General features: G+C 39.6%; 2 protein-coding genes across 3 annotated transcripts in view; both read right to left on the reverse strand.

Moving 5' to 3' along the window:
* The window catches only part of rftn1a (raftlin, lipid raft linker 1a), a 23,780-nt gene extending 18,416 nt beyond the window's left edge, over positions 1-5,364 (reverse strand). Inside the window, exon 1 of the mRNA XM_058619111.1 lies at positions 4,740-5,364. The gene's annotated coding sequence lies outside the window, so the exon portion shown is untranslated. The remainder of the gene's footprint in view (positions 1-4,739) is intronic.
* A 339-nt stretch (positions 5,365-5,703) lies between these two features.
* On the reverse strand, positions 5,704-11,701 carry dazl (deleted in azoospermia-like). Of its 2 annotated transcripts, XM_058619114.1 has the most exons (10): positions 11,589-11,701; positions 10,692-10,814; positions 10,261-10,352; positions 9,920-9,971; positions 9,756-9,822; positions 9,507-9,646; positions 8,577-8,657; positions 8,334-8,384; positions 7,636-7,706; positions 5,704-7,073 (listed from the first exon to the last, which is right to left on the reverse strand). In XM_058619114.1, the coding sequence occupies exons 1-9, from the start codon at positions 11,589-11,591 to the stop codon at positions 7,662-7,664; spliced, it is 654 nt and encodes a 217-aa protein (XP_058475097.1). In that variant the 5' UTR covers positions 11,592-11,701; the 3' UTR covers positions 5,704-7,073; positions 7,636-7,661. The 2 variants fall into 2 exon arrangements, with proteins under 2 accessions (XP_058475097.1, XP_058475098.1); XM_058619115.1 differs by lacking the exon at positions 7,636-7,706.
* Between the last annotated feature and the right edge of the window lie 1,006 nt (positions 11,702-12,707).

The following is a 12,707-nucleotide window of genomic DNA, read 5'->3' on the forward strand; positions in this document are numbered from 1 at the left end:
AACGGAATTTCATGTGGTAATGATACAACTAAACCACAGCATCTCAAATCTGAACAATGTCGGTCATGGTGTGTGTTTGTCTCACAGCTTTGAAATGCATAGTACATTAACTTCAAAAGGTCAAAAAGTCAGCATCTTCAATACTCGGTCACAGCTCATCTGTCTCGAAACTGTCTCTTCTTCCTCCCACCATACTTTTCTCTCCTCCTGACCTGCCTATTTCCCTTTGTGTCTGATCTGATTAAAAGAGATCCAATCTTCCTCTCTGTCACTATCAGGGAATCATAACGTTTACTTTCTCTCCACTTTTGCTTTGGCAACTTTGGCAGTTCGATCCCGTCTCTCAGTCTCCATCACTCTATTACTTTTTTTATCACCGTCAAACCATCCCTCTTTAATCCTTCCTGTCATTACATTATAATGTTGCATTATGTTCTCCCACACTATTTTCTATCACTCCCTGCCCACAGTATATTTCATTTTGGCATCCATCTCCCTCCCTCCCTCCATTCAGTCCTTCTGTCTAGTGGCTCGACGAGCTTCTGCAGCAGAAATGCTCCCCCGCTGAGCCTGTTAAATCCCATAAAAACTAATATAACGTCTCCAGACAGACGGTCAGCCAGCCAAGTAGGCTCTGGGTTATGTCTAAGTCAGGGATATGTAGATCCACTCCCCAGCATTATCCCTTCAGGTGCATGTTTAAATATGTTCTGTCAGCTGTAGGAACAGAGACAGGTTAATGTGAGGCTGTTTCACTGGAATCGTCTCTGACTGGTCAGGGGGAAAGGGCAAATAAGGGTGACACATAACATTGAGGAGAAAGATGTGGTTCAAAGTAAGGATGCACAATATTATCAGCAAATCACGCCAATATACACTGATATGACTAAAATAGTAGGCTGAAAAAGCTGCTACCTCCTTGACTTGGGTGTTATTTTTTCTGCTTATTTATTTTGCATAGTAAAGCTATTTTATATCCACATCTGCTGCTACATATGCATGAAAAATAATTAATAATTAATCTCACTACAGAAGAGACTAAACGACCTCTGCAGTTGGGCAAAAGGAAAGTCGTATATATCGGCATTGGTTTCGGCAAAAGGTCGAAGGTTGAAAAACATAAATCTGATTAATTATCCATATTGTTTTTATGCGCTGTACATTATGCAATGCCGAGAAATTGCTGATTGTTTTGCTCATGGCCGTGGGCTTTATTGCTCTCCAAAAAATATGATTGGTTCAGGCCTTGGTTTTTGACGAGTCAAGAGCTCTGAGGTTTGATCCAACATCTAATCATCATTTCATTGTACACTGGGAGGTTTTTTCAAAACAAAAGGCCTTGCTATACCAGACGAACTCTCGTCTGTGAGGATTCGAAACAGATCTCTGTAATTGGACACAATGTCACATGGAAAAAAAAGAGCCAAGGTAGAAACTCCAGCGAGTTCAAGACTTTTTCAAGACAGGCCTTTTTTTCTGTACATGAAGACTTCAAACAGAATCTCTCACTTGCTCTCTTACACACTCACAGGCAGAAGAGGGCCTTGATGGAAAAAAACCCCATCTATTAAACAGGGAGAGACAGGAGAGGGAGACGGATAAAAGCAGTGAGAAGGGGAACATGAAGAAGCAGACCGACAGTGAGCAAAAAGCTTCTCATTAGCGAATCTCTTGTAACAGTGAGTTTTGAAATGACAGCAGATCTACTGGAGAGCATAATCCGTCCATGCTATCACGATACTACTCTGCTTTTTACCACCTGCTTTCCAAGAAGTAGTATTCAAGTGCAACAGAGGGAGAGGTAAAAGCAGGCCACAGGTTTGATTCATATAAGACGTCACAGGAAGCCCTCCAATTACAAAAACTACACTAAATAGGACTTCACATGTTTAGTACTGCTGCTAAGGCCGTGTATGACCATGAATTATTGACCGTGATAATTGAATTTTAGAGCTGCCATGATTAGATGATGGCCACAAAATCAATCAAGCATTTATTTCGATAACAAAAAACAACACTGAGGTCGTTTAGGGCTGGCAATATTGGATTGGATTATTTTGGCCAATATCAGAGAGTTGAGAAAAGACACACCGGAACGATATACATCTACATTCAGATATTTTTGGTAAACACAACACACAAGCCTAGCCAATAACAGCATGTATTGTTTCACCTACCAGTCAATGGCTATTTTCCATTGCCATGTTATAAATGTAATGTTGCACTCTGAATCTTGGACTCAGGAGAGAAAGAATCCCACTCTGCTGGTAATGCATGTTCACTTATTTATGCGTGATGTTCATAACAAACGACCATTAGCATAAACATTCGGGGCCCAGTGCAAACTGCATTTAGCAAAACATCAAGTAATGATCAGTGTGAAAAGGCGGAAATCACTTTATCGGCACTGGCTTTTAAATTATTTATTCTTTGTAACCAAAAGCAAGTAATTAGTTGTTTTTAGTTACTTGTTTTATGCACAAAGTTGACAGTTTTTTTTCTTCTTCTAAAACAGCGAGAGCACTAGCCAGTAGTTACAGACGTTTACTGCTCCATGGTCATGACTGAGCGCCTGTCACCTTCACCCCCTCTCTACAACCACCGTTCACCACCTGAGACTTTTGTAATGCAAGTTCTTGCCGTGTACAGCTTTTGCACCTGATGCACTGAACTGACTTACAGCAAGTATCGGCTAATGAATCTGTCACTGCTGGCGCCCAGTCTCCTTTGTTATTGGATTTATGGGCCTGCTTGGAAGCCATAATTCGAACTGCTTGTGTATGGGTGGCATTGCAGCTACTGTATACGAAGGGGATGTTTGGCCTTTAAACAGAGCATTCATCTGAATGAAGTCACTTTTTATAGTTTTATGGTAACATGTTGTTTTAGGAAGAAAAAAAAAAATTCAGCATATCAGTGGAACTGGTGTATTATTAATAATGCCTTCCATTGAATTGTATGTTTTCCGCTGCATTTCACAATTAGAGGTGACAGACTGAGTCCTGAGGAGTGGGATTCCCTCCCTCTGGGTTGCAGCTCCACTCCAGTCTATCCAGGAAGGGGGGGAAGCTAATGATGTCAAGAGAGAAGGGGTGCAAGAACAGAAGGAGGGGGCAACAGAGGGGGACAGAAGCAGCAAGAAAGACAGACAGGGAGCAGACTAGGAGCATGTCAAGTTGCCTTGAGGGAGGCGCGACTCCCCCAAGCAACAACACAGTCACCTAAAGCGGAGTTTTAATGAGGCTGCGTGCGGAGGATAAAAACAAATTATGACATTGATGAATTGGACTGTCAAGCAGCTCTGTGCACAACCTATTTTGCTCCAAAAAAGAGCAGTTCGCAAACAAAAGACGACTCAAGAAAACCCCGAGGTAGGCTTTTAAGGTACTTGAATCAATCACCTGGCATTGTAAAGTCAAAGAAGTAAGAAAGAGGAGGGTGAATGTGAGTCTACAGTTTGCGTGCGTGTGTGCGTACGTGCCCCCCGTGACAAATTGGATGCCACTCATTACTAATGAGAGCTTTTTCAGACGCTGTCAAATAGATCTCCAAGGTTTATGGAGAACACCCATAAACCTTGCGTATGCCATGGAACTAATTGATGCCCATGCATTTGGTGGGTGCAGTCTGGCTTGAAATTACATGTTCCTGGTTTTCCTGTTTCCTCTTTGGTGTATTCAACCATAACCTCTCTCTCTCTCTCTCTCTCTCTCTCTCTAAGCACACACAGGCACATACACACACACACACAAAGGTTTGCACAGATATTCTTGTTAGGAGACAGCACTGGTTTAATGTGTGTGTACAGCCTAACCAAAGCTTTAACCATAACTAGTAAATGCCCAGCCTTAACCCTGATCCGACCACAATTCACGCCTTTATTCTAAACTTAACCCAGAGCCTCAGAAGTGAGGTTCTGCCTCATTATGAATGGCTTTGGTCCCAAATTAGGACGATTTGTTGCTGACAAAGTCAGTGTTTGTACCAAAAAAGGTAATAAAAATGTAATAAAAGTCAAATACACACTAGGGCATTCAATTTCTTACATGTGTGTATTGCATTTTATGAAAATAGCATAGACTAATCACAAAGAGAACAAACAATTAAAATTGCAGCCTTTGTGACTTGCTTAGGACATTGTTCGGAATTGCAATTAAGAGCATTAATTTTTTTTGTTTTGGCTTTTCTATGACTTAACCATAACCAGTTGCTGGTCAATGTTTATTCCAGGAAAATCAGTGAAAAGTTAACAAAAACAAGAGCGCGCGCACACTTAGAGAACACGTGGTACTGTTGCTGCGCGCTAAGGATGATACTTTAGTGAATGGGAAATGATGCATGACAGGTGGCTTACTTACACACACACACACACACACACACTTCCATTTGCGGTCGGCACGTTTACTCCGTCACGCATATCTTGACTTCACTTCAACCTGTGACAGGGAGCAGGCAGCGGGCTTATTCATTTCGTTCCGCCACGAATAAAAATGGTTTTCAGCTTCACACAAATCAAATGACTGTAGTGTGAAAAAGCAGTCAGAGGATTCCTCTCTGTCAACGCTGTGTTTTATGTGCAGAGTTTACAGACACTTCTCAGTGTTTTCCTGCTGACTGTTCCTTTCTCGAACATCTCAAATTGCGCCACATTCAGAACCCTTTTCTATCTAATTTATAGAATTGTAAATCTCTTCAAAAGTAGACTTTTTCCTTCTCTCTAAATCAATAAGTATGCTCACCAATGAATGTGTTCTCAGTCTGTCGGACCAGAAGCTTTCTTGAGTCAGTCGAAGTGCGTCCCTCCTTTTCCTCTCCGTCTCTGTGCTGTCTTCACGGTCCTCTCTCTCTCTCTGTGATGCCTTCACGGTCCGTGCCTCTCACGGATGCAGGACTGAGACGCACGGCTCCTCTTTAATATAATGCGATCCGATGGCAAGAAAACACGAAACGTCCATTTAGGGAGTACATGGACCCGACTGCTGCTGACTCCCACGTCCACCTCTCCACTGTCTGTCTGTGAAAAGAGGAGAGGCAAAGGAGAGGGCGCTTTCCTCACAAACTCTCTCCTCCCCGTGGATCCACACACTCACTAAAGTGGATCTCGCTGCCAAACACCGTGAGGAAACTATAAATCACGTGAAAGACTTTATTAAAACTAACCCAGTGACTGCACAATTATGAGAAAAGTAAGAGAAAACACCTGGGGAAAGAGGGGGGAGTACCACGGAGATGTGCCACAATTATTTACAGATGTTTGCCCCAGCAGTCAGTGTAAAGTTTTCAGTGCATGAATGCGCATCTATCAGTGTTTAAAACGCTTGTTTTTTTCAGAAGTGTTCTCTAAGAAATATTCATATTTCATCAGTAGCTTTCCAGACTTATCTATAATTCAGAAACGTCTGACTGGGGGGGGGGGGTCGTCGCTGGGTGGTCACAGGCCGGACAGACACCCCGGGGACGCCAGTCACTCCACCAGACTGTGACAAAAACAAAACGCACTGTGACCAAGATGATGATGGGCTTGTTGCCAGGGAAGACAGGCAGACCAACCTTGACTGAAAACCAGCTTCACGGAGGCTGCAGCAGTCTGGAGGTTCCACACTCCCAACACAATCACCTGCCAACTCAAAGCATGAAAATCAACTTTTAGAATAAATCGTATTCCTAAAAATGGCACGATAAAAACTGTAGACCCCCACAAGATTCAATGACAACACATTTAAATTTTTATTTTCAAACAACAACAACATCTGAACCCTGCAAGAACACGAAAAACCAAAACCTAACTAACAAGCGTGGTGCTCAGGCTCTCTGAACAAAGCAACTTACCAATGCTATCAGATCTGTCAGCACACAGGAGATCCTCAAGTAAACACACATAAAACTACACAGAAGTGGGTCAAATGAAAAGAAAAGTGAGTGATGTGCAACATACACCAAGTGTGCATCTCCATCCATGCAAAGCTGCTACTAAAATTAAACTGGAGACGTTGAGTGCGCTAACAGAATATACATTTTAAAAAAAAGTATTGATCACGCATGCTATATCAGTAAAATACTTCCAGTAAAATCACCGGAGACTAAATTAAAACCCACAATCTGTCTCTGCACAAAGTGAACCGTGTACTGTGAACCTTTTAACCCCGATGTTATAGATCACTTTACTTTAAAACCATGTCATTCATTTTCAATGTGGACTTCTGTATAAAAGTTAATTGATGAGTAACTGGAAACAAAATTGATGCCGTGATTGTCCTTGAGAGTCAAGCCCTGGAACCACTCAAGAAAGAGTGGGAATGTGACGCGCGATGGGCCAAATGCTCTGTGGAACTAACTGTAAAAGGTCTGGTGTTTGGAAAAAAGACAAGAAATTAGTGAACACTAAAGAGGCAGCTTTCATTTACCACACCAACGAAATATAACCAACCGCAAAATTAACATGAGTGCTTAAAATTAATGACCAATTAATAAGATTAATCAAGTGCCCTTATGCTGTAGTAATGAAGTCAATGAAAATAAGTAATGAGCATTGGGCCCAAAACTGAACTAAAGAAACATTTCAATGCTCAAAACAACCAGATTGTTATCAAGACATTGTTATGATATACATAAGCATAGCTTTTATATACAGAGAGCCCTTGTAGAGGATGGAAAAAACCCTTAACAAACACACATTAAAAGGAAAACACAAAATAAATAATATAACGTAAAATATAAATAGGCACAAACGGTGATTTTAAAAGTCTTTTTTCCATTTTTTGTTTGGGAAAAATTAACAAAAGGGGGGAAAAAAAACAATCAGCTGGTGCAGTGAGATTTCTTCGCTCTTCCAGTGCAGTTGTTACAGTGATCCGTGTGGGTTAAAAAGCCGATTACCACAGGTCAACCTTACCGACAGTGGTCAAAGTGACTGTGATCAAACTAGTACGGTTTAAGTGGAGAGTTCCAGCAGTCTGGTGTTAAAATGGGTCTCAGATATCGAAGGAAGAGAGGTCAGAGGAGGGGCGCACTGAAAATGATCGGAGGAGTTGGTGGAGCACCAAGATTTCTGTCTATACCATAGCAACCGTCACCTGAATCAGAGGGAGCAGTAGACAACCATATTAAAAGCACATCATCATTCACTACTGCAGTTGTGAGTCATTTCATTTAAAACACTGGCCAAAAAAAACGACTGAGTTACTCAAAAATGCTACATGTTTGTGTGTATGCTGTGTGAGAAAAGAAAATATTGGAATTACTGCTGGACATGACTGCAAAACATCATAGATGGAGGAGCAAAGTGGTTATGAAGAAAGCCCTTAATAAAAGGTAGAGTTTTAATTTAAAAAAACAAAACAAGAAAAACACTGACAATTTTAACAATTTAATTTAATTTAACAATTTTTTAACAATTACATATGTTTTACTCAAGATTTGTGAAATGTTTAACTATTTAGCACCCTACTGGTTTCTTCAAATGATGATTTTGTTTTGTGATAACCTTTGTCACCCAGCCCTCTACTTCACCATAAAATGACTGCACCCACTAACGCCCTCCTGCATGAGAAAATGTGTTCAGGTCTGCAGATTGTTCCATGACACATCATTAGATTCAGTGTGATGGAAATGTCGTTTGTTTGAGTCATGCTTTACCTGGCAGGAGGCACATTAGTTCTGGACTACAGGACAGTCAACATAGTCTGGACTCCACAGTCCACAAAGCTCTGGAAAACAGGAAACATTACACAAGAAGAACCGAGAGGAATCTCACTGAAAAGCTGTGCAGACATAAAAATAAAAGCTGCTGTAAAACAAGCACCCATACACTCTGCAAGTGCCATAAATTGTGAAGCACAATGTCAGATGAATTCTCTGTTGAATCACACATTTAGTCCCATACATAAGGGGGTTTATAGTCTGGAACGGTGGGCCTCCCTTCAACAGCCTATCTGACTTTAATCCTGGATGACTATGGGATTATGATTAAGTTAATTCATGCCATCATCACCCAACAATTAAGCTACAGGCCATACTTTTTTTTTTGCAGGTCACAGAAATTCCAGTCATACCACTTTTTGACATAAAACCAGTCAAATTTATCAAATCTACAGTGTCTCTCTAAAACCAAACCACACATAAACTTTGATAAATCCCCCTCTTGAAACTGAAAGAGAGGAACCACCTTCTTCCTTATTCAACGTTGGCTAGATGCCACCATCTAGTGGCACCCATTGAAACTGCAACTTCTGAACAACTTGTTGCCACCTAATCAAATAACAGCTACAAACAAAAGTTTTGTGTTTCAAGTGCCTTGAGTTACTTTGAAACTTCCACTAGTTATTAATAGTCACCTGATTGACAGGCTGCGTTCTCTGGTCCGCCGTCCATTGAGTTGTAGGGTACTGCATGTGGGTGGAGAAAGATCAGTGGTCAAACATGGAAACAGAAAAACCCCAGCCTCGATTCTAAAAGGTAAGGGCAAGTGTGGAGTGTGAAGGCATGCTGAGTTCTAAGTAGGACCATGTGTGTAGGGCCTGGGAGGCTCTGCATGCGATGCTGTTAAATCATTAGTGCGTCAGTGTGCGCTCATGTACCTGGTAGGTGTAGACGTTCTGTGCATAGTTCATTGGCATCTGTGGCATTACCACCCCTCCAAAGTTGGGGTAGGTGTACGGCTACAAAGAGAGCCATTACGAAAAGAGAAAATCAGATTACAGAGACTATTATGCAGCAGCCAGTGCTAAGAACATACATCCTGAAAAGCTTGAAACTAGAGCTGAAACAATTAATTTTTAATTAATTACTAAATTAATCAGCAACTATTTTGATAATCGATTGAAGATTTATTCATGATTCAAACAAGATTTCTGATTGTTTTAGCTTCTTATTTCTTAGCTCCATATAACAAAGAAATAATTAAAAGTTAATCATTTTGGTTTGTGGACAAAACAAGGCATTCGACAACATCATCATTTCCAGGTTTGACAAACACTGATCAACATTTCTTTTAACATTTTCTGATATTTTATGGACCAAACGATTACTTGATTAATCGTGAAAATAATCGAAATACTAATCAATTATGAAAATAATCGTTAGTTGCAGCTCTACTTGAAACCACAATCAGTAACTCTTTTTCTAATTTCTGTGACCTCAAAAGGCCTGTACAGTTACCACTGATGATTTTGACAAGTGGTATTGTCTGAATAATGCAATATCTTGGATATTTTTAGCTATGACGTTACTTATACCTACTTTTTTTTTATTCTTTCTGCTAAGATAAAGAAGTAAAAGTAAAAAGCACCTCTATGCTTGGCTGTTTTAATGTCAAATTACTCTTAGGAAACAGGATGCAGAGAGTGATTACAAAATGCAACAGAGAATAGGAAGGCGGAAGTGGCAGCCTTACTAATGCCACTTACATCTTAAATTTATTTGCTTAACATGGAGATTTTATTTCTAATTTTGTCTGCTGCTGCCTGAAATAAGATTCCTGATAGCTTGTCTACATCTGTGTGTGTTACCGGATTGTACGGGTTGCCGCCAGTAATGATGGGCGAAGGTTGTGCCATACCACCACCTATGGGTGAGCAACAGGCACAGTAGAAGTACTGGGTGGGGCTCATTGGAGGAGCTGGGCCAAAAAGACGAGAAGGCATTGACCCTGAAGAACCAAAAAAAAAATGTGTGTGAAATGTATATTTAGTGGCTTCATATTTTCTTTTCTTTAAACATCCACATAAAGATGCTCTTATGTTAATCAAAATACATACGTGAGCTCCTTTCTTTCATGATTGCAGGGCCCAGCTTGAGTTTTCGTCCATTAAAAGTGATCTGTTGCTATAGCAAAAATTATACATAAAGAGAGGAAATATTATATTAAATAGCCTTCAATTAAAACAGCATAGAGGAGTTCCAGAGACCGACATCCTCTCACCTCAATGATTGACTGAATATTGACATCTTCATTGAAGTACACAAAGCCATACCTAGGAACACACAAAATGACTTGCAATACAAAATTGCACCGACTGCATAAAACACTCAAAATGTATCAATTAAGTTAGTGAATATTTAGAAATAAATGCAAGCACTTTCAAAGACCCATTTCTATTTAGGGTAATTCTAGACATCTTTTATCAAATTCACAAACTTCACTTCAAGGATCCATGGGACCTTTGTGTACTGATCTGATCAACAGTCAATGCAAACTGAGACCTGTAAAAGTAGTAAATCATTTGCACTTTCACCTGAGCATCTATGAAAAATGTAACTCACCCTTTGCAGATTCCTCCACGGTAAGTGATAATTCGTACTTCCCTGACAGTACCATATCTCGCAAAGAAGTCCCGTATTTCATTTTGATCCACCTAAAGATTAAAATTACTTACTAAGTGAAAAACGTCTCTTTCGTGGACTGAGGTGAAAAGGCAAAGCACTACACAGGTGAACCCTTAACGGACACCAAAACGACCCCAGAGACCTAGATTACATACAGTCTATAATTTAAAATGATGCTATACTATCATGGCATGCATCTAACTATTAATAAATGACATTTGTATAAATGTGGACAGACATCGAGGAAAGTTACAGTTTCAGTACTGAACCAGATATTTGACAGCATTTAATAAAAAAGTGAGTAAAGCTTAATAACATTTTTAGAAAGCACATAGGTGCAAAGAGACATGGCAGTTATCAGACATTACCTTCATGTCTATCCCACCAACAAAGAGAGCGTTGGGAGTCAGTTTTCCCACAGGCAGAGTGTATCCATTGGACAACTTCTGGGTCGGTGAGGCAAGGTTGCTGCCCCTGGGCTTGTTGATATCCTTACATTGATACAATATTTTTAAGTTGCATGATAAAATATAGGTATGATGGGCCAGCACTAGGAGCTAAACAAGTCATCAGTTTCAAACATAAATGCAACTTGTAATAGTGTAAATTGCTGAAATGTTAAGAGTTATTACATAACACATACATACAATAAAGTTTTAACTAATTTATCAAACATGAAATAACTATCCCATCCATTTAAAACACACGGTATTACAGAAATAATAGGTACAAATGAAAAGAAACGTTATATTATGCATAAAGTTTTTCTTTTCAAGATTTCAATTACAGATTGGGTCACAACAATTGTGGGGCGCTATACGACACAAAATAGTAAACACTGGCCTAGTAAAAACACTAATAGTTAAGTGTATTTGTCTATAGGCCAATGATACTGGACTTACTGATTCCTGTTATGTCTGATGTAGCGTTTTCTACAACCAAAATTAAATCTCAGCACCAGATTAACTGTAACTCGACCTACAAACTAACTTAAATTCGTTAACTCGGACCTGACACGAAGAAAAGCTTCGATAAAAGAGTCAGATATGCACTAATATCGTCACTAGCTGAAAGGCTAACTGCTACAGCCAGTTCTTGTTAGCTGCCAAGAGCTAGTGCGCCTTTTTTCCAGCTTCTCGGTCAAAGGTGGCTGAACGTGAAGTTAGCTAACAGCAAACAGCGCGCACTTACAATGACACGCGAGCGACTTTCTGGAACGAAAACTATCGATAATTTATACACGTGAAACAACGACTGAAACTTACCATATCTAAAACAATTAAAACGAATAAATTGGTCGGAGACAGTCAACGAAAACCCGTCGCGCTTCTTCTTCTTCTTCTTCTGCCCGACAACAGCGACCCACCTCACTTCAACCTAAACCACGCCCACTTCACGTTAATCTCACGTACTATCAAAATGAGTTTTCTGATCTCATCCCGAGCAATATACACATTTTGCATATTTGCATATGTTTGGTGCTATAGAGGTTGCAACTGATTGCGTAATAGTGCAAAATTATACATTGATCACATAAAAAGTAGTGATGGGACGATAAAGGATAATATTGTAAATCTTTGTAAAAAAAGAAAAAAAAACTTACAATAAGTAAATCATGATGAATTAATGTGATAATTGTGAATATTTCACATGAGTGACTGAGAAATCCTGTCTAGCTCACCAGCATACAGTCCATGTGATTTATGTTTTAATGTGCCACAATGGGGAGCTGCATGTTTCCTTATTATGATCTAATAAATTATTTTTCAGAAAAATAACAAATCCTTTCCTGCCATATTTCTTGACCACTATTGTTTAAGTTTAACAATTCTATTAAAACAATTTTTTTTTCAGTCATTGCAATTATTTTTGGTCAGGATAATTGTGACGGGACATTCCATGACTAATAAAAAGTCCTGCAATATTACGTGTAAAGCTAAATTTTATTATAGTAACAAAATTATTATGATTTTACACTGATAGAAAAAATAGCCAACAACAACAATATATAAATAATATGTGATCACAACCCAAATACCTAGATCGAAAAAGGTATACCATTAGTTATATAAAACCAAAGGATTAAACATTTATTTATTTTTACATTGGTACACATTTTACGGGTACTTGAAGCTTAATTACAAAACTCTAAACATTAATCTTTTGATTTATTTATTATTTTATTTATTTATAGTAATTCCCACTGCCGACCTGCAGTATCTTCAGAGCCCACCAGAGGGCCGCGGCCTTCGCTTTAGGAATCACTGCTCTGGGCTCTGTAGTGTGCCATCGCCGCTCACCACAGCTTTGAACGCGCACGACAGTTAAGGTAGTTGCCATGGGGACGTCCACGGATGACAACTGCAGTAAACTCTCAGCAGTTT

This window comes from Solea solea, chromosome 20, assembly GCF_958295425.1.
Source record: "Solea solea chromosome 20, fSolSol10.1, whole genome shotgun sequence".
In the NCBI taxonomy this organism is placed as follows: domain Eukaryota; kingdom Metazoa; phylum Chordata; class Actinopteri; order Pleuronectiformes; family Soleidae; genus Solea; species Solea solea.

What these genes read in the sequence shown, in the direction of transcription:
- dazl (XM_058619114.1), bottom strand. An exon ending in ATATTCAGTCAATCATTGAG is followed by an intron (nt 9,823 to 9,919) that starts GTGAGAGGATGT and finishes TTTTTGCTATAG; the next exon opens with CAACAGATCACTTTTAATGG. An exon ending in GAACGCAGCCTGTCAATCAG is followed by an intron (nt 7,707 to 8,333) that starts GTGACTATTAAT and finishes CCTGTTTTCCAG; the next exon opens with AGCTTTGTGGACTGTGGAGT.